The following is a 19,540-nucleotide window of genomic DNA, read 5'->3' as shown; positions in this document are numbered from 1 at the left end:
AAGGTTATTTTTCTGACATTCAGTCTCATCAATTCCTATTTTAATATCTTTATGTGTATAAAATTGTTTGCAAATTTTATATCCTTCATTGGTTGTGATAAGTAAAATTTTCCTTGTATATAAAGTGAGTTTTAATTTCTCTTTACTATGCCAGACTGTGTGCTGAGCACATGTAAAGCTTCACATAATTTTTTACATTTTGCTGTTAAATGTTACAGGTGTATGATGATGGAAAATATGTGTATGTAGTGACAGAACTTATGAAAGGGGGTGAATTGCTGGATAAAATTCTTAGACAGAAATTTTTCTCTGAACGAGAGGCCAGTGCTGTCCTGTTTACTATAACCAAAACTGTTGAATATCTTCACGCACAAGGGGTAAGTGTTTTTAATGTTTTACATATACACGCACGCACACACACACACACACACACACACACACACACACACACACACATATACACACACACATATAATATCTTATAAAATTTGGTATAAAATGCCAAATACCCTTTTCTTACCTTTTCTTTCTTAATGTTTGAGCTGAAATTACAAAGGTAGAAGTTAGTTTATGCCTGTAATGAAAAATATATTAGCTTAATTATCCTACTCTTCTTCCTCTATGTAGACTTCTCCGATTGAGCTTGAAATTCTTTTTGTTTCTTTTTTTAATTTAATTTAATTTAATTTTTTAACTTTTTATTTTATATTGGAGTATAGTTGATTAACAATGTTGTGAGAGTTTCAGGTGTACAGCAAAGTGATTCCGTTATACATATAAATGTATCTGTTCTTTTTCAAATTTTTTTCCCATTTAGGTTATACAATATTGAGCAGAGTTCCCTGTGTTACATAGTAGGTCCTTGTTGGTTATCCATTTTAAATATAGCACTGTGTACATGTCATGAGCTTGAAGTTCTACTTTGAAATTTTAGCTTGTTTATAAACATTAAATTTTTATGCTTCCCAAGAAGTGAGTGAGATTTTGTGACCTGGAAGACGTAGCACCGTTTTTGCTAGGCCACTGTGTACTTTTGAGAACTGGGCCCATTTCGAGTTTAGAAGTGAACCAGAGAGTCATGGGTTGTATTCACTTATAAAAGGAAACCCTTCAAACACATGAGGCCAAATAGCCACCTGGTTTCTGGATGGTGGATGCTCTTCTCCTTTCTTCCTGCATATAGATTTTTAGTAAATGGCAAAAAAATACACCCATATTTTTAAAAGAAGAGAAGTCTGGAAGGGAAGGGGAACAAAGGAGAGATGAGGGGAGGAAGGAAAGGAGAACAGCAGAGGAGTGAAGAGGAATGGGAAGCAAGAAAAGAATAAGAGATCTCTTCTTAAGGAGTTTATTTTCAATGTTATTCTCGTTTTCTTTGCCCCTAGAAGCTAATAAATGAAATGTGCTAATTTAATTCTAGAGCTTCTTGACTTGTAGCTGCTCAAGATTTGCCTAGTACTGGGACTGGAAATTGGTAGAACTCAGTTTTCACTGAAGAATTTGTGAGTTTGCAGTCATCTAAATCTTCTATGTTCTTTTCTCAGTGCCTCAGCAGTAATTAGTTATTAAAATGGTCTGGAGAAGTAGTGTTCCGGATGTTAGGACCTAAAACTGAGGTTATTGATTAGAACGTAGACTCAGACTTTGGTGATGGAGGAAACACATAAGTCTAATAAGGAGTGTCAGAGAGGGTTATGATAAAAGAAGTATTCAAGTAGGTGATTAAAGGGGGAAAGTAATACAAACTCTAAAGGAATGGTATCTTTTTGTGTTTGTGACATTGTTACTTGGATATCAAGTAGGCAGTACTTAACGTAAATCTGGGAGTTTTTTTTCCTTTTTACTCCTAAAACCCATGCCTGTTCCATTGAGCCTGTCTGTACATGTTTGTTGTGTTCATCCATTGTACACGCCATTCCCTCTACTTAGAATGACTACCCCCACTCTTCTGGCTTGTTCATTCTGTTCTTCAGATCTTGGATCAGTTGTTACCTCCTCTAGTGACAGACCCTTCCTGACCCGCCCGAGTTATGCCCCATCTCTCACCTATTTATTCTCTGCCTCCCTTACTACTAAGTTCCTAGCATATAAAGGCAAGGATCTTACAGGTCTTATTCACCGAAGTATCTGCGGCTCCTTGTATAATACCCTGGTACATGATACACATTCCATAAATATTTGTTGAACGATGAATAACCTGGAGACAGATATTACTGCTATTTGCATTTTTCCTTAATCCGCTTACTTAATTGGACAAAGAGGGGGAAGGTAAGTACTGTTCTTTCTTCCTCCTCTCCTTGCCCCAGTTCTGTGTTGCAGTTATATTACACTGTCAGCATTTTATAATGTTGGGATAATGTAAAGGTTGGTACCCATCATCTTGTTAAGTGCATTGCTTGACAGTTTGTGAATAAATAATTTTCCATAATGGAAATGTATTGTTAACGCACCTCTTTAATTTGTATTTCAATTAGGTGGTTCACAGAGACTTGAAACCTAGCAACATTCTTTATGTGGATGAATCTGGCAATCCAGAATCTATTCGAATTTGTGATTTTGGCTTTGCCAAACAGCTAAGAGCAGAAAATGGTCTTCTCATGACTCCTTGTTATACTGCAAATTTTGTTGCACCAGAGGTAATTGCGAAAGACTTTGCTTGCAATATTTCAGTATATTTAAAAACTCATTTACTGTGTTTAATATAGAATAGTTGTTTAATTGAAGAGTTACTGAGCAAATAATTAGAATAAAATGTCAGCCCTTTTTCTTCTGTTGGTAGTTCATCCTGTCATCAATCCAGTACTACCTATAATGCTTTTCCTGCTCTTTTATCCATCTCTTTTATCCCCTGCAACCGGGGCTCTTCTGTTCACAGAACTGCCATCTTAGCCCCTGCTTCCCTCACCACACCCCCAGATGATTGCCGCAGCCTAGGTGCCCGTTGCTTCCTTTTGTCATTCTGTGATCAGTCCACAAAGAAGCTACAAAGCTGCTGAAGTCTTCTTCAAGCACTGCTTTGATCAGGTTGCTTCTTTTCCTAAGAAACTGCAGTTCCCCACTGTAGCAACTCTAAAATCCACTGCTTTGCCCTCAGAATTTCTTGCCTTTTGATTATCACTGTGTAAAAAATTAACTACAATAGTTAATCCTAATATAGGGCTTATGTGCCAGGCACATATATTAACGGATTTCATCCTCAGAGATATAATTTATATATAATAATTCATTCTCATTATAACTTATGTGAGGTGAGTACTTTTATTTGCATTTTATAGAAAACCAGGTGCACAGTGAGGGGGTGATGTCATTTGCCTGGGGTCAGATCTAGATCTGAGCCCAAGCAACCTGGCTGCAAAGTCTATGCTTTTACCATGTGCTAGATATTTCACAAAAATTGTAATAGTTGATAATGTTAAGATAGTTGGATTCCCCCCTCTGTTTTCCAAACTTTTTGTAATTTTGTTACTTTTTAGATAGAAAAATATTTTTTAAAGATTATTTGAGTCTGTTCTCCCAGAGATACTAGAACTGATGAGGGACAGATTTTTTTCTTCTTTGTCCACATATCCACAGCCTCTGACACACATTGGTGTCCAAGCGTGGCCCCCTAATCCAGCCATCTAATTTTTCCTCATGATTGTTTGCTGCTTCATATAAGCAGTCTGCTTCTTGAAATCACCATGTAGCTTTTATGCCTTGGCACATTGGAATGGTTTTTTTTGGAATGTTTTTTTGCTTTAGACCCTGCCTCTAAATTCTCCTTCAGGAAATCTTCAGTGATCAAACTGTCCTTAGACTGACCTCTTAACTCTTTGTCTCCTCTTTACCGTTTAGTCACCTGGGTTAAAACTTTAAAGTCCTCCTGAAATCTTCCTTCTCTGTTATTTCTCCACATTTAGCCTGTTGCCAAATCCATTCCATTCTGATTCCTAAATATCGTAGACCCCTTTTCCCTTACCCTATACATCCAATCTTTTTTTTAAATTTTGTTTTGCCATATAACATACAGTTAGATATATTTTTTAATGCTTTTCTTTTTTAAAAAGTTTATTTTATTTCCTTGTTTTTGGCTGCATTGGGCCTTCGTTGCTGTGCGCTTTTTTAAAGATTATTTGAGTCTGTTCTCCCAGAGATACTAGAACTGATGAGGGACAGATTTTTTTCTTCTTTGTCCACATATCCACAGCCTCTGACACACATTGGTGTCCAAGCGTGGCCCCCTAATCCAGCCATCTAATTTTTCCTCATGATTGTTTGCTGCTTCATATAAGCAGTCTGCTTCTTGAAATCACCATGTAGCTTTTATGCCTTGGCACATTGGAATGGTTTTTTTTGGAATGTTTTTTTGCTTTAGACCCTGCCTCTAAATTCTCCTTCAGGAAATCTTCAGTGATCAAACTGTCCTTAGACTGACCTCTTAACTCTTTGTCTCCTCTTTACCGTTTAGTCACCTGGGTTAAAACTTTAAAGTCCTCCTGAAATCTTCCTTCTCTGTTATTTCTCCACATTTAGCCTGTTGCCAAATCCATTCCATTCTGATTCCTAAATATCGTAGACCCCTTTTCCCTTACCCTATACATCCAATCTTTTTTTTAAATTTTGTTTTGCCATATAACATACAGTTAGATATATTTTTTAATGCTTTTCTTTTTTAAAAAGTTTATTTTATTTCCTTGTTTTTGGCTGCATTGGGCCTTCGTTGCTGCGCGCGGGCTTTCTCTAGTTGCGGAGAGCGAGGGCTACTCTTCGTTGCGGCGCGCGAGCTTCTCATTGCGGTGGCTCCTCTTGTTGCGGAGCATGGGCTCTAGAGTGCAGGCTTAGTAGTTGTGGCACATGGGCTCAGTAGTTGTGGCTCACAGGCTCTAGAGCGCAGGCTCAGTAGTTGTGGCACATGGGCTTAGTTGCTCCGTGGCATGTGGGATCTTCCCGGACCAGGGCTCGAACCCGTGTCCCCAATCCGCATTGGCAGGAGGATTCTTAACCACTGCACCACCAGGGAAGCCCTATACATCCAATCTTTACTAAGTCCTTCCTATTTTATCTTTATGTCTTTTCCCCTTCATGTCCTGCCTTAGTACAGATCCTCACAGCCTTTCACTTAGTTTGCTACAAATTGCCTCCTATGAGGTGGCCTGTCTCCATTCTCTCTTCTTGCCAGCATTTCCTCTATGCCTTGAGTTATCTTTCTGGTATAAACATCCACTTATTTTATTTTCCTCTTTAATGCTTCAGTAACATCTGATTGCCTGCAGGGAAAAAAATCTAGATCACTTAACAAGTTTTTTATAAAAAGCTCTTCAGTGAACTCCCTAGCAGTCCAGTGGTTAGGACTCGGCGCTTTCACCGCTGGGGCCCAGGTTCGATCCCTAGTCGGGGAACTAAGATCCCGCAAGCCGTGTGGCGCAGCCAAATAAATAAATAATTCAAAAAGCCTTTAAAAAAGCCCTTCAGTCTCTCTAGTATCCCCTGTCTGGAAATCTGGCCACACTGAACTTGCCTGGTGCTTAGGAGGCTCTGCTCTCTTGCCTCTGCCCTTTGAGTGTCCTCTGCCCTCCCCCACCTCTTCACTTTGCCTCCTGAATCCTTGCTTATAGGCCCAATACAAGCAGGCTGCTCCTAGCTTTCCCTCTCTCCCCATATCAAGAATGAATTGCTTCCTCATCTTTGTACTCATATCCTTTAGACATATAGTTTTGTTAGAATACTTATCATGTTGAATTGTTAACTATGTATATGTTTATTTCCTTTGCCAGATTCTGATTTTCTTAAGGAAAACAGTTGTTTTGTATTTGTCACAGTTTTTTTTTTTCCTTATTGGAGTATAATTGTTTTAACATGGTGTGTTAGTTTCTGCTGTATAACAAAGTGAATCAGCTATACGTATACATATATCCCCATATCCCTTCCCTCTTGCCTCTCCCTCCCACCCTCCCTATCCCACCCCTCTAGGTGGTCACAATGTATTTGTCACAGTTTATGCCTGATAATAGTTGGTGATTATTAAATGCTTGAGTAAATCAAATTATATATAAAAGAACAGTTTTGCACTATACCATTTATACTTCGTTATATGTTTTCTTAATTGTTTTATGTTAATCATTTCTGCAGCCCCATACAAAATATAAATACATTTAAATAAGAAATTTACCTTCAATTTATTTTTATAGTCCACTGTGTGCCACAGCAGCATTCAGTAAATTAATTTGAATATCAAAATTTAAATTTATACAATTCTCACCTATGAACGTGTCTGACATAGGTCCATGGCCAGAGTCCCAAGCAGTTGTTAGTTCACCAAGAAAGAAATAAAGTTATAACCTTTAAAATGCCAGGGGCTTCCCTGGTGGCACAATGGTTAGGAATCCGCCTGCCAATGCAGGGGACACGGGTTCGAGCCCTGGTCCGGGAAGATCCCACATGCTGCGGAACAACTAAGCCCGTGCGCCACAACTACTGAGCCTGAGCTCTAGGGCCCGCGAGCCACAACTACTGAGCCCATGTGCCACAACTACTGAAGCCCGCGCGCCTAGAGCCCGTGCTCCCAACAAGAGAAACCACCGCAATGAGAAGCCTGCACACCACAACAAAGAGTAGCCCCCGCTCGCCGCAACCAGAGAAAAGCCCGCTTGCAGCAACGAAGACCCAATGCGGCCAAAAATAAAATAAATAAAATAAAATAAATTTTTAAAAAATTTAAAATGCCAAAAAAATTTTTAATTTATATATATGAATTATTAGTAGTAGAAGGTTCTAGAATAGGATTACTATATTGCCTTGTTTGTTAATCATGTTCTGTTTTTCTTGTATGCATTGATTTAGGAGATATAATTCAGTTCACAGCCTATCCAAATCTATATAATAAACAGCAGTGTGTTAATACTAATTTTTACTTTTTCTAGGTTTTAAAACGACAAGGCTATGATGCGGCTTGTGATATATGGAGTCTTGGTGTCCTCCTCTATACAATGCTCACTGGGTGAGTATGTACCATATGTTGTAAGCATTTATTTATCAATATTTTGTTCAAATTATCTAGGTTTATTTTTTTAATCTCTATGTTGTAATATCTTTCCTTCCATATTTTCTCATCTTGTTTAATAATACAATCCTATATCTCTCTCTTTCTCTCTCACATTTATAGCTGTATCATTACTGTTTTCTATAGTGTACTGTTATTAATGTCTTGAGGTCATAAGTTGATTTTTTTCCATATCTTTTTTGTAGTCTAGTTATGTCATAAACATACACTGTTTTAAATATTTTATTCTATAATGTGTCATATCTTATTTATATTATTGTATATTAAATCTAAATTAATATTTCATAACTTATATCTTGACCTGGTGCTTTATGAAGCTTCATGTTGTTGATATTTTTTTACTTTAGTAGGCTTTAACAAAGTATTACATTAAATGAACTACTTAGAGTACTTTTGGATACTGCAAATAAATATAGAAATTACCAACCAAAAAAGAAGTTTTATTCATTAGCATTTAAATCTATTATAAATTAGTTACACTCCATTTGCAAATGGCCCTGATGATACCCCAGAGGAAATACTGGCACGGATAGGAAGTGGAAAATTCTCACTCAGTGGTGGCTACTGGAATTCTGTTTCAGACACAGCAAAGGTAAGTATGGCTTCCTATTAAAAGCTTTTGAGAAAATAATTTTTCATAATCCCCAGTGAGAAAAAATAATATCAGTTAGAAACTTGTTTATAAAGTTGTATTGAGATGATGTTACCAAATAACTTGAACTCAGAAATTGACCACTAATTTTGTTTCTTTCCCAGAATATATTGGTTTGGCTTTATTATCTATATATCTCAAGCTACTTCTTACTGATGAACATGATGAATAATAATGGTGGTGGTCTTCATGATTTGTGTGTCTCCTCTGTGCCTCACACTGCACTTTACCTAAATTATCCCATTTAATCCTCTTAACAACCCTGTAAAATAGGTGGTAGTATCACCATTTCACAGTAGGAAACCAAGGCCCAGAGTTTTAGTGTGAACTTATCCTCAGTTGTACACCAGGCACATGTGGATGCTCCAAAATAAATAGCTTATTCCAAAGGCCTCGTTCCCTAGAATAGCTACACCATTTTCTATTTTTGGTCCATATTATGAAGAAAGGGGTCAATCTTTTTCACAGTAGACAGTAATTTAGTTTTATATGTGTGCTTGAAATCTATTTGGAAAGACTTTCTCGCTGGAAGACCTGCCATCCCCTGAATAACGCTGATTTGCTTTCTAACTCTGCTCTAGTTTCACTTTTTTTTTTTTTTTTTTTTTTTTTTTAGTTTCACTTTATTTAGAGAAAATTCTTTTTTAAAAAGAAGAGCAAAGTTTTTCATTTCAAAATAAGGAAAACATAGAGGAGATGAGGAAGATACATAGTGGTAAAAAGTGCCTGCTCATTTTTCTTAGAGGTAGATGCTTGAGTTGAGGTGATTGCATTAGTAAATAGGGTATGTCAGAAATTTTTATACATACTTTTGGCATAGAGATGAAGCGTCAGTTGACCAGCTTAATGTCTGTGTAGATAATATTTAGTTTTGTAACTGTATTTAAAATGATATGTTAGCCTTTCCCCTTGTTTAACAATAAAATTTTTTAAACCAGATAATTCATTTTTCTGGGTACTTGTTTACTTTTTAATTCATGTATTGAGCACCTACAGTGTGCCTAATAAGTGAAGGCTCCGGGGATAAAAGATGTGACTCAGATGGAATTCCTGATCTCAGAGAGCTCAGAGTCTAGTTGGGAGATAGCCCAAAATATAGAGTACAGTGTCACATGTGCTATTACAATGCTCTGTTTTCTATGCTGAAGAAGTTCACAGATGAGGCTTGATCAGAAAGATTTCAGGGAAAGCTTTCCAGAAGCAATGAAGGGATTCGCCAGGCAGCTTTGGGAAGCAGAAGGATCTAGTCCATCCCAGGCTGAGGGATCAGCCCATGCGTGGTCCTGATGGAATGGGAATGGCAGAGCGCCTCCAGGGCAGTGCAGGAGTTTGGTATGACTAGTACAAGGTACACGTGAGAGGGTAGCCAATGGACCCCAATTATGGAAGGCTTTGTCAATCATGCTCAAGATTTGGGGTGTACTCTAAGTATTGGGTAACTGTTGAAAACTACTAAGCATCGTAGCGATCAGATTTTCCTTTTTCAAGGTCACTCTGTGAAGTAGTGGTTCTTATCCATTGGAGTCCACCACAAACTTTGTCACGATCGGTTGTCAAGCATATCAAGTAATGTTACCGTAGAAAGTATCAGAGTTTACATACTGCCTGCTTTTTTTAATAAATTAAAGCAAGTCGAGGTTATCTCTATAATTTTTATAATTTGGTTCTCATTCACTTGCATTTTATTATGCTTTTTTGAGTGCAAGGCAGGTGAGGATGAGATACAAATAGAGCACAAAAAATTGCATCCAACTCATAGCCTATCTTAGGAATGCCATGTGATTACTAATAACTTTTGCTAATTTGTCCAGTTAAGACCTGTGATTACAAGTATAATGTAATACGGTGAATACCCACAAAATTGGGAAGTAGAAAAAAATAAAAATAACTCTGTAATCTTTGAGAGGAGCATTTAGAGCCCTCCAGTTAATTCCTGTTATTGGACAGTTATGTACTGCTTTTCAGCATTACCAATAGCACAAAAAAGTCTTAAGTAGCTGAAAATTACTTAGAAATAAACCCACAAAAATGTAGAAAACTCAGAATATCTGAGGGAAAAAAGAGCCAAGGTCCTTAAAGATACATAAAATGTGGTAAATTTACCCTTTGTAATACACCAAAATTACTGTTACTCACGGAGGAGAAAACAAAGACCTAAGTTTTTGCTTTTTTTTTTAAACAAGTTGTCATATTGACCAAATTGCTTTGCACCCAAAGGTCTGCTAGTGGGAAGAAATAGTGTCACAGAAGCCAAGGAAGAATACTCAACAGTATCAGGTGCTATAGAAAAACAAAGGTTTAAGTTTATTTTATTATTCTTTTTCCCATTATAGGACCTGGTGTCAAAGATGCTTCATGTGGACCCTCATCAGAGACTGACTGCTGCCCTTGTGCTCAGACATCCTTGGATCGTCCACTGGGACCAACTGCCGCAATACCAACTAAACAGACAGGACGCACCGCATCTAGTCAAGGTGAGCGGCCCGTTTGGGCACTGTGTGCCACGTGTCCTCCAGGAGAGACTATGAGACGCCCTGTCCGTACCACAGCACCTTGCCCTTTCACTTTGCCTCTCAACCTGCCTCCAGTTCTTGCGTGGGATTCTCTTACAGCGGGTGATTTAGAAAAGAAAAAGTCAAGGCATGTCAAAATAGCATAATAAAACCAGTTTAGGAATAATTTCTGAATTTATCGATCAGATAAACTTTATGGATTTCCTAACTTTTCTTTGTACTTGTCTTTCTTACGCACAACCCAAAGCAGACTCTTGGAGGTTGTCAGCAGTGGCAAAATACAAATTCTAAAACAGCATGCCTTGCTGACTCTCATGGTAAAGGATTGCAAAGGAAAAACAAAGTTAATAGTCCTGAGAAAAGTAAGGACTGCTTGTTATGAGCCCACCCCTGTCCTCTCTCATGGATAATTTCAACCTCCCGCATTGGCCTCTTCAGTTTTAGTTAAATCAGAGGATTTGACCTGTGTGGTTATTTTCATTATGAGCCTAATAAAATCTCTATGAATTTGCATATGAAGAAAATATCTGGGAAAACATCATTTCATATTCTGTGTACAGGTGACTACCCATTGTCATTATTTGTGACCTTTCTTTCCTGTTTTCAGGGTGCCATGGCAGCTACGTACTCTGCTTTAAACCGTAATCAGTCACCAGTTTTGGAACCAGTAGGCCGCTCTACTCTTGCTCAGCGGAGAGGTATTAAAAAAATCACCTCTACAGCCCTGTGAAGTGACCTCAGTGAGATATTTGGTACCATGGTGTAAGCTGATAGCACAAGTCCTGGCGACAGGTAGCGCGCATCTGAGAGACACCCGCAGGCACACACCGTCCCAGCTGGTACCGTAATGCTGCTGCTCCCGCTGCTGCTCCCGCTTTCGTCTCTTCTCGCTTTAAATGGCTGTTAGCAGGTTAGGGTTCCCAGGAGCCTCGGATGAATTGAAAATGGAGACATGATGAAGATATATTCACTGAATCAACAAGAAGAATGACGAACATATGAATTACCACCTAAAAATACACTGAATAAGTACTCTACACCACATAGCATTATTTTTATAGGAAATATTTCATGTCCCTTAAATATTCTTTGTTAGTTATAGGGATGGACAGTTTATGTTAAGCACTTAGCTTAAACAATCCGTTTATATTAGCACTGTATCCCTTGTGCCATCCAACATTTTGTATGTTTTTGTAAACAGTTCATATACAGTACATTTCTGTACTGCTTTCTTTAATGTATACATGCCTTGTTTAACTTGGAATCTATTATTAATCAATTGACTATTAAATCTGGTTAAATAGTTCACCTGGATTAACAGTATTGTTGGACAGCCCTAAAAATGGCCAGATTGTAGAACAGCTGTTGAATGTAATACTTCCAAAATGTACATATCTTTCCCCATGTCTGTTTCACTGGTTCGTTCGTTTGTTTCTTAAAGTCAGGTGCTCTGTCAGGCGAACCTAGAGAGCTGTTATGGTAAAGAAAGTTATCATATGTGTGTGGTATGACATCAAGAGTACACCTGTGAAGTTAGTCCATATACTTTGCAACTCCTTAGCGTCTTTTTTCCTTAATTAAGGAAGTAGTCCTTGCACTTTTGATCTTAAATCGTATCCATTCTTAGTAGTTGACATAAATTTGGGATTTTTCCCAACATACGTCAAAGGCCTTTAAGAGGCATGGTGAAGAGACTGGCGAAGGAAAATTTAGCAACAGGTCATTGACGTCCCATTGAATATTTCATGTTTAAATAGATCAAATTGCAGAATTTAGCATATGAATAACAGGATGCCTGTTCTTGTATACCTGCAGGAAAAGTATGCTTTTTTGGGGAAAACAAGTAAATCATAATGAATTCTATCCCATTAAGATGCTCTATATTAAACACTAATTTGAATGTAATAAAGGCCACAGGCCTCTCTATGAAATTGGACTTAAACTTTCTTATTCTAGGGAATAAAACATTCTTGATCAAACAATCATAGCTGAGGTAGGCTAAGTGAATGTTCAGCATCGAGTGTTTTCTGAATTCCTCCTGATGATTTATAGCCATATAATGCTTTCTTTTCTTTTTTTTTTTTAAATTGTTATTGGAGTATAGTTGATTTACAGTGTTGTGTTAGTTTCATATAATGCTTTCTTTAACTTCAGAAATGATCAGTTTTCATAATGGTCACTGGATCTGCTTAGATTAGAGTATTCATTATCTACATCTAATTTGTTAGTTTCCACAATATCATTAAAGAAACTTCTGCATCCATTATTACCTGTATCTTTGCCAAGCTACCTAGCATACATCAGTATGTAATATGAAAAACATATGAGCAAGGAAAAGGTGATTTAATTTATCTCATCAAGAATGTGCCTGAACAGATCTTTCCTAGTCATGTACTAAGCCATTTACATCAGAAATCTTTTTTCCTGCCAGAAGCTTTAAATCTTCCCCTGAGAGTACAAAGCCAAGAAAGCATGGTTTATCTAAATATCTTGGAAGCCACTTGTTATTCCTTAATTTCTCCTCTGTGCAATTAAAGGGAAAGAGAAAATCTATCATGCCTTTTGCCCAAGTGACACAAAATGATTATTGCATAGAAAGCAAATATAAGTTTATCTTCTAAATAAAAAATGGATAGGAGGAGGGATTTCAGAAGATCTAGATGGAGAAAGTTTTTAAATATTCTTGAGCATATGGATGCTAACTGTTAACAGCTGCTTTCCGATGCCTGGAAAGAAAGCTTTGTTTTTCTTTCTCCTCTATTAAGGGTTCCCAAACCATGGTCATCCCCAATTCTTGTCACTTTTAAAATGTTAATGTAACCCTAGGCAGAAAAAAGATAACATTTTCAGATTTTTGACACTAACACTATTCCATAAGTGCTTAGGTGTATTGCCCATCATCGTCTTTTAGAACCAGAAGTAAATGTGTAAATGCTTTTAAATGATCTAGTCCAACTTTCTCATATTGCAGGTAAAGAACCTGAGACCCAAAGCAAAGACTAGAATCTTTAACTTCCCTTTCAGTTTTTTTCCCTCATAACACCGTGCTGCCTTCCCCTCGTATTATCGCTCGACCACAAACTGAGCTGTTCAAAAACCATATATTTCTTGGGGCAGTCCTCTACTGGTATATGAATGCCTTCTTTGCCTAGTACAGCTGCCAGTTTTATTGGAGAAAAGCAAGTTATATGTTCACAAAACTGAAGGCTTTCTGCCGAAAAAGCAGTTCATGAGTATAATTTATTTCATCTGTGATTCTGGCGTTCCTATTGCCTTTGACAGAGCAGACAAACTTGGCCAACAATGTGCTCTAAATGTAATGCTTGTGCTGGGATAACCTTTCCATCAATTTCTCCAAGTCCAGTTCCTCCTGGCCCCTATAGTTGTGGTAGTGAGGCCCTTTCCCAGTTAGTGCTGCTGGTTACCAGGGCTTCTCCCAGGAGGTTTTATTTCAATCTGAAAGATAGTTCAGTATGAAAGAAGGAACTAAACTATCAGGCCACTTTTACAAACCTCCTCTTAGCTTATAATCCAAAGTAATATCCAGAATGGTAGACTTAACATTACCAAGCACATACTGGAAAATATGGATTATACTACCATGTGTTTTCTATCTTCCCTTTCAAGTGATGATGCTAAATTAAGGTAAGTTTTTTGTCCTTTTAACCTGTCATATAAGTAAGTCATCTCAGCTCCTAATTTATAGATATGTCTTCTTTCTAAGTACAATAGACCCTTCACTTTAACAGATTTGATATGGATTCATTTATTCACAAGCAGCCCCCAAAGTCCAAAAATATAATAATTTTGACAGGGCACAGAATCAAGATGCTGTGAGGCTGGAGACTGATGTGTGGGAAAAGTCACTTAGTGAGTATCTGGAGAGGGTGTGGTGTGTATGCAGTCGAGATTCTGCATTTCACACACAGTGGGCTGCAAAGAGCAGGTTTGGGCCAACCATTTCCCATCTATTTTTAAGAAGTGGTTGCTGTTGGGACCAGGGGACATCATGGGAGGTGGGGCTAGCCTGTCAGCTGTGCCCTGTACCCTCAGCCCAGGAAAGGTTTCATGGATGGGCAGCATGGGTTGGGTAAGAAAGAGGCTGGGGTACGTCCAGCCTCAGGTGAGAGCAGAAAAGCGTTCAAGATTTGGGGGCTTGGTATACATGTGCATCACCGTGAAAGTCAGCAATACACATTTCAACATGGCTTTGATTTTCTCTACTTCCTGGCCTTTATAAATGAGCTAAAATTTTTCAGGCTGCTTTACTATTGAGAATTCTCTCTCATGGTGGTATCCAGCATTTGAGATTTATGAAGGCATTAGGACAGATATCTCAGGAATGTAAATGGTCAGAAAATGTCTGCTTTCTGTGACTAACAAATATGATGGGTTCCATGGCTGACCTTGGTGCTTAAACCAGGAGGTTTCAATCCAGTCCTAGAGTTCTGTCCCTCTGAAAGGTCCAACTCCATGTGACTAACAAACTGGATGTATACTTTGAGCCTTATTTAATTCACAGATAAGTTGACTTAACTCAGCATTTTTATTTCCATTAATGAAAATAGTCCTCTTTTCACCTCCAGATTGCTTACATTTTGCTGGTCTCCCCAAGTGACCATTGGTGGAGACCAGTTAATGAAGGAATGAAACTCGCTTTCTTGGGAGTGTGGTATTCTGCAGAGCCACGCTTAACCACTTTTTCTAGTGAAGAATCTACAGAATGATAATAACTAAATATGGATGGCCAAGAAGAATTTGTATCTACAGTGCGCTTTATGTATTTTTGACACTGCTGTATTCTGTGTGATCGAGTGACTTGTAACTGGTTCCAATGTGACTGAATGTTTTCAAAGAATTCTAGTAACTAAGTCGACTTAATTTTCTTAAGCCTTGTATTACTATCAGTCTCACATTTACCACTTTGATTCCAGTCTTTTAACTGTTCATACCAGGGCATACCAAGGGTTGGGATGAGAGCCTACTTCCTACCTCTTAAGGCACTTTCCTCATTATTTTGCCATATAACCTTGAAGTGCATGATAAGCTGTTTAAATGTCCATGACTTCTCCCAGAGCAACTAGCAAAGTATATGACATTGAATAGAGATGAGTGGAAAGGAAAATTTAGAGACTAAGTTCAGAGGTGCAAACCTCAAGAAAACCTCTTTAGAGCACATACCATTTGAGTACAATGTATGTAAACTTATGTGAGAAGAGAGTCGCTATAATAGTCCTCTCTAAGTAGATTAGTTCAATATCTAATGGAAGTGAAAATCTTTACTCCTATTATCACTATAGTACTGAGTGAACTGTATACTGAGTTTTTCAAACAAGTACTTAAAATAGAACTTAAATACAAAGCAAGGGCATAAGGATAAAGGTTTTGGTTTGCATTTCTCTAAGTGTAGTTTACCATCTAAGGCTTTGTTTTTTAATTTTTAAAAGAAGCTTCAAGGTATTGCCATTCCTTAACATCCTTAATGATTATGGGTGATGAGTTTTTAACTCTTAAAATTATATACCTGTATTATGTTTATCTTAACTCTTACCCTAAGCAAAAGGGAAGGTATACACCTAAGGGATGTAATTATTTTGCATTTTTGGCCATGGGTGGGAAAGGGATGGGTATCTACTTAAACAGTTTTTAAAAAAGAAAAAAATCACAAATATTTTTCTACTATTATATATGATTTTACTTTATACTAGTTTCTCTCTAGTAAGGCATGCCAGAAGCCCAAGGCACCATATCATGAGTTCATATGTATTGTATGTACCTTTTATTGGTGGTTAAATCGCATCAGATGCTTGGCCCTGCTGCCATAATTATGAAATGCTTGTAAAGGATTAAATATCACTGAATACTTTAAATTGTTTTACTTAAGAGTCTAATCTGGGAAGTTTTCAAATCATACTATTAATGTGTAATCAAAGCTCTTTCAGATGTATCCATGAATAATCCTGGAACAATACTGCTTGTATTCCTGTCACAGAACAGGTTTTGTAATCTTTAAAAGAAATGAAAATTTATATAATAAAGTTTCAAATAAATTCATGTATGTCCCTTTATGAGATTATTTCAATTATATGACTGTTAATCCTTCATATTATCAAAGTATTCTATCTAAAGTATACATTTATCAAATTGGATTGATAGAACTTAACACAGGAATGTTTCTGAGTTAATAAGAAGTGCAAAATAATTTTTCTATGCAAAGTCTTTGGGAGTCTTGACAAACTCCCAAAGAGTTTGTCAAATCAGACTCATATCAGTCATAGCCAATCTTAGCCAATACCAAATGTGATTAATGATTTAAAGGATACAGGGCGATCACTAGGCACAGGTGAAACAGTCTTTTCTTGGAGAAGTCCAGCATTACCAGGCTTAGCTCCACAATGCCCTTTTTCTCCCTCATTACGGTGCATTTTGAATTCAAAATTAAAGGACAGTTTCCTTCTGGGCAGTGTTTTCGGAGACATTGTATAAACAAAGGGAGTCATTGGTTTTGCAACGTCCTCTTTTTATACCTCATTAATTACACAATTTAAATGATGAGCCCCATTCTCCAGCCAACCGTGCCTCATAAATTCATAAATTCCAGGTTTTACAATACGCCATCTCTATAGACCAAGCGCGTCTTGCTACAAGCTTTTGAGAGAGAAGAACTTTTCGTTTTCTTTCCGCTAATAAATATTATTAGCACTTTTCCAATGGAAATTTGGGGAATTCCCTGGAGGTCCAGTGGTTAGGACTCCAAGCTTCCACTGCAGGGGACCCGTTTTTTCATCCCTGGTCAGGGAACTAAGATCCCTGCAAGCTGCGTGGCACAGCCAAAATAAATAAAATGAAAGAAAATGAAAATTTGATTGAGGTCTTGATTCCTGGTAGAGAGGGAATGGGTTGTAGGCCTGCAGTTAGCCCTTTTCTTCACAGTTGACATTTTTAGTAGTTTTATATTATGATGGTGCATTAGTCTGTTAGGACTGCCACAGCAAAATACCACAGACTGGGTGGCTTAAAAAACAGAAACTTATTTTCTCACCGTTCTGGAGTCTAAAGTCCAAGATCAAGGTGCTGGCCGGGTTGTGTTCTTCTGAGGCCTCTCTTCTTGGTTGATCACCTGAACTTCTGTCTCAGAAACACCCTGAATTTCCTTACATCCTTGCCTTTATACCGCATCCACTGAGCAGTAACTATGTTGGAAGAAACCATACAATTATGCAAAAGGATACCACTGCAGATTTATGTCATCCGATCTCAGCTAAGCTCTCAGTATTGTTTGTCAATTATTTTGTTTTTTCCTTGGACAGACCCATTTTCCCATTTCTTTTTTTTAAACAGCTTTATTGAGATATAATTTACACACCATAAAGTTTACCCATTTAAAGTTTTTTAGTATATTTACAGAGTTGGGTGACTATTAGCATAATCTAATTTTAGAACTTTCTCATCATCCCATAAAGAAACTTTGTACCCTAGTCGGAGCCACCATTGTCTTTTGCTTGGACTATTTCGGGTAGCCTCCTGCATGGTGTCTGTTTCCTCCCTTGCCCCTCTACAGTCTATTCTTAACGCAGAAGCAAAAATGATCTGTTCAAAACCTACTAAGGATTATAACATGTGATCTGGTCTCCCTACCTCTCTGATCTCATCTCCCCAAGCTCCCCTAGCTCACTGCCTTCTAGCCACATGGGCCTTCTTGCTGTTTCTTGAATATGCCAAGCATGCTCCCACTCATGGTCTTTGTCCTTGCTGTTCCCTCTCTGCCTAGAACACATTTCCCCCAGATGTCCCCATGACTCACCTCCTTCAAAATGATTCTGATGATCAGTCATGTTTGGGGGCCATCCTGTAGCAGAGAAATGAAGCCTGATTTTTTTTCTCCTTTGGTGTTTTATATTGGGTAAGCGACAGAGACTTTTGATTTTTAAATATTTAAACTTCAACTATTTGGAATCTGATTACTTGCCACGCGCTAGGCACAATTACTGAACACTTGAATGCATTATATCAATTTCATTCCCATGACAACCCAAAATGGTAAGTTCTAGTCCTACACCCAATTTAAAGATGAAAAAAACTGAGCCTTATAAATAGGTTAAGTAACTTGTCCAAGATCATCTAGTAATAAGTTGCTGCAGAGCTGAATTTGAACCGGGTCTCTCTAACTCCAAAGCCCAAGTTCACAAATATTTGGCCTGGAAGTAAAATTTAAATAAATTTTATAGATCTCCTTTCATCCTCAATGGTGTAAACTGCAAAATACTGCAAATGGAAAGAGAAACCCAGATCTTTCCATTTCCTCTAAGAAGTGCATCTGTCATTGGTTTGTCATCCTCAACTCTTAATAATGTTTTGGGCTGGATAATGCTTTGTTTAGGGGTGAGGGGCCTGTACTGTGCACTGTAGGATGTTTAGCAGCACCCCTGGCCTCTGCCCACGAGATGCCAGCAACACGGCCTTCCTTCCCCAGATGTGACAACCAGAAGTGTCTCCAGACACTGTCAAATGTCCCTGGTAGAGAACCACTTTGTTTGACAATTGTACTTTATTTCTCTGTCACTTAGGTATGTCCACCTCCTTAAAGAGAAAATGTTGAAATGCTAGTGTTTTCAGAAAGGTGATTTATTTAAAATAAGCTTACCTAAAAACAAAGCTATTCATCCTGCATAGTCAGCTGTATTAGTTTGCTGAAGTTACCATAAACAAAGTACCACAGACTGGGTGGCTTAAACAACAAACATTTATTTTCTCACAGTTCTGAAGGCTACCAATCTGAGATCAAGGTGTCCGCAGTGTTAGTTTCTTTTGAGGTCTCTCTCCTGGGCTTCTAGGATGGCCGCCTTCTTACTCATGCGATGCTCCCCTCTGTGCTGTGTGCTAATCTCTGCTTCCTCATCAAGACGCCAGTCATATTGGATCAGGGCCCACCTTAATGATCTCATTTCAGTTTAATTACCTCTTTAAAGACCCTATCTCCAAAGTCACATCCTGAGGTACTGGGGGTTATGAATTCAACATACGAATTTTGGGAGGATACAATGCAGCCCCTAACACTGAGTTTGTCTTCTCCGCTCCCTTCCTGTGTGTTGAGCACTTACTATGTGCCAGACATTCTGCTAAATGCTGGTAATAGTAAGCAAGAGGTCTGATCTCTGCCAAATAAGGTTTACAGTGAGGTGGGAAACACAGATATTTATAAAGTAATAACAAATGTCATGCAAATATTACGCTTTGGGCCAAGTTAAGACTGAGCTGTTGAGATTAGAGTTAATGAGCCCGCAGCTGAAACCTGGAGACGCCAGCTTGCCACAAAGCAGCCAGCAGCGGGCGCTA

General features: G+C 38.0%; 1 protein-coding gene across 5 annotated transcripts in view; it reads left to right on the top strand.

Annotated features, from left to right (window-relative positions):
• The window catches only part of RPS6KA3 (ribosomal protein S6 kinase A3), a 111,133-nt gene extending 94,875 nt beyond the window's left edge, over positions 1–16,258 (top strand). For all 5 annotated transcript variants that reach the window (XM_007103105.4, XM_028482705.2, XM_007103106.4 and 2 more), the window contains 6 exons: positions 219–377; positions 2,475–2,636; positions 6,900–6,976; positions 7,514–7,631; positions 10,025–10,165; positions 10,812–16,258. In XM_007103105.4, coding sequence (XP_007103167.1) covers positions 219–377; positions 2,475–2,636; positions 6,900–6,976; positions 7,514–7,631; positions 10,025–10,165; positions 10,812–10,934 — 780 coding nt within the window. In that variant the 3' untranslated portion in view covers positions 10,935–16,258. The remainder of the gene's footprint in view (positions 1–218; positions 378–2,474; positions 2,637–6,899; positions 6,977–7,513; positions 7,632–10,024; positions 10,166–10,811) is intronic.
• Positions 16,259–19,540: the final 3,282 nt, after the last annotated feature.

The sequence above is a fragment of the Physeter macrocephalus genome, chromosome 21 (assembly GCF_002837175.3).
Source record: "Physeter macrocephalus isolate SW-GA chromosome 21, ASM283717v5, whole genome shotgun sequence".
Taxonomy (NCBI): Eukaryota; Metazoa; Chordata; class Mammalia; order Artiodactyla; family Physeteridae; genus Physeter; species Physeter macrocephalus.
The sequence above is the reverse complement of the archived record's forward strand: the minus strand, read 5'-3'. Positions and strand labels throughout refer to the sequence as shown.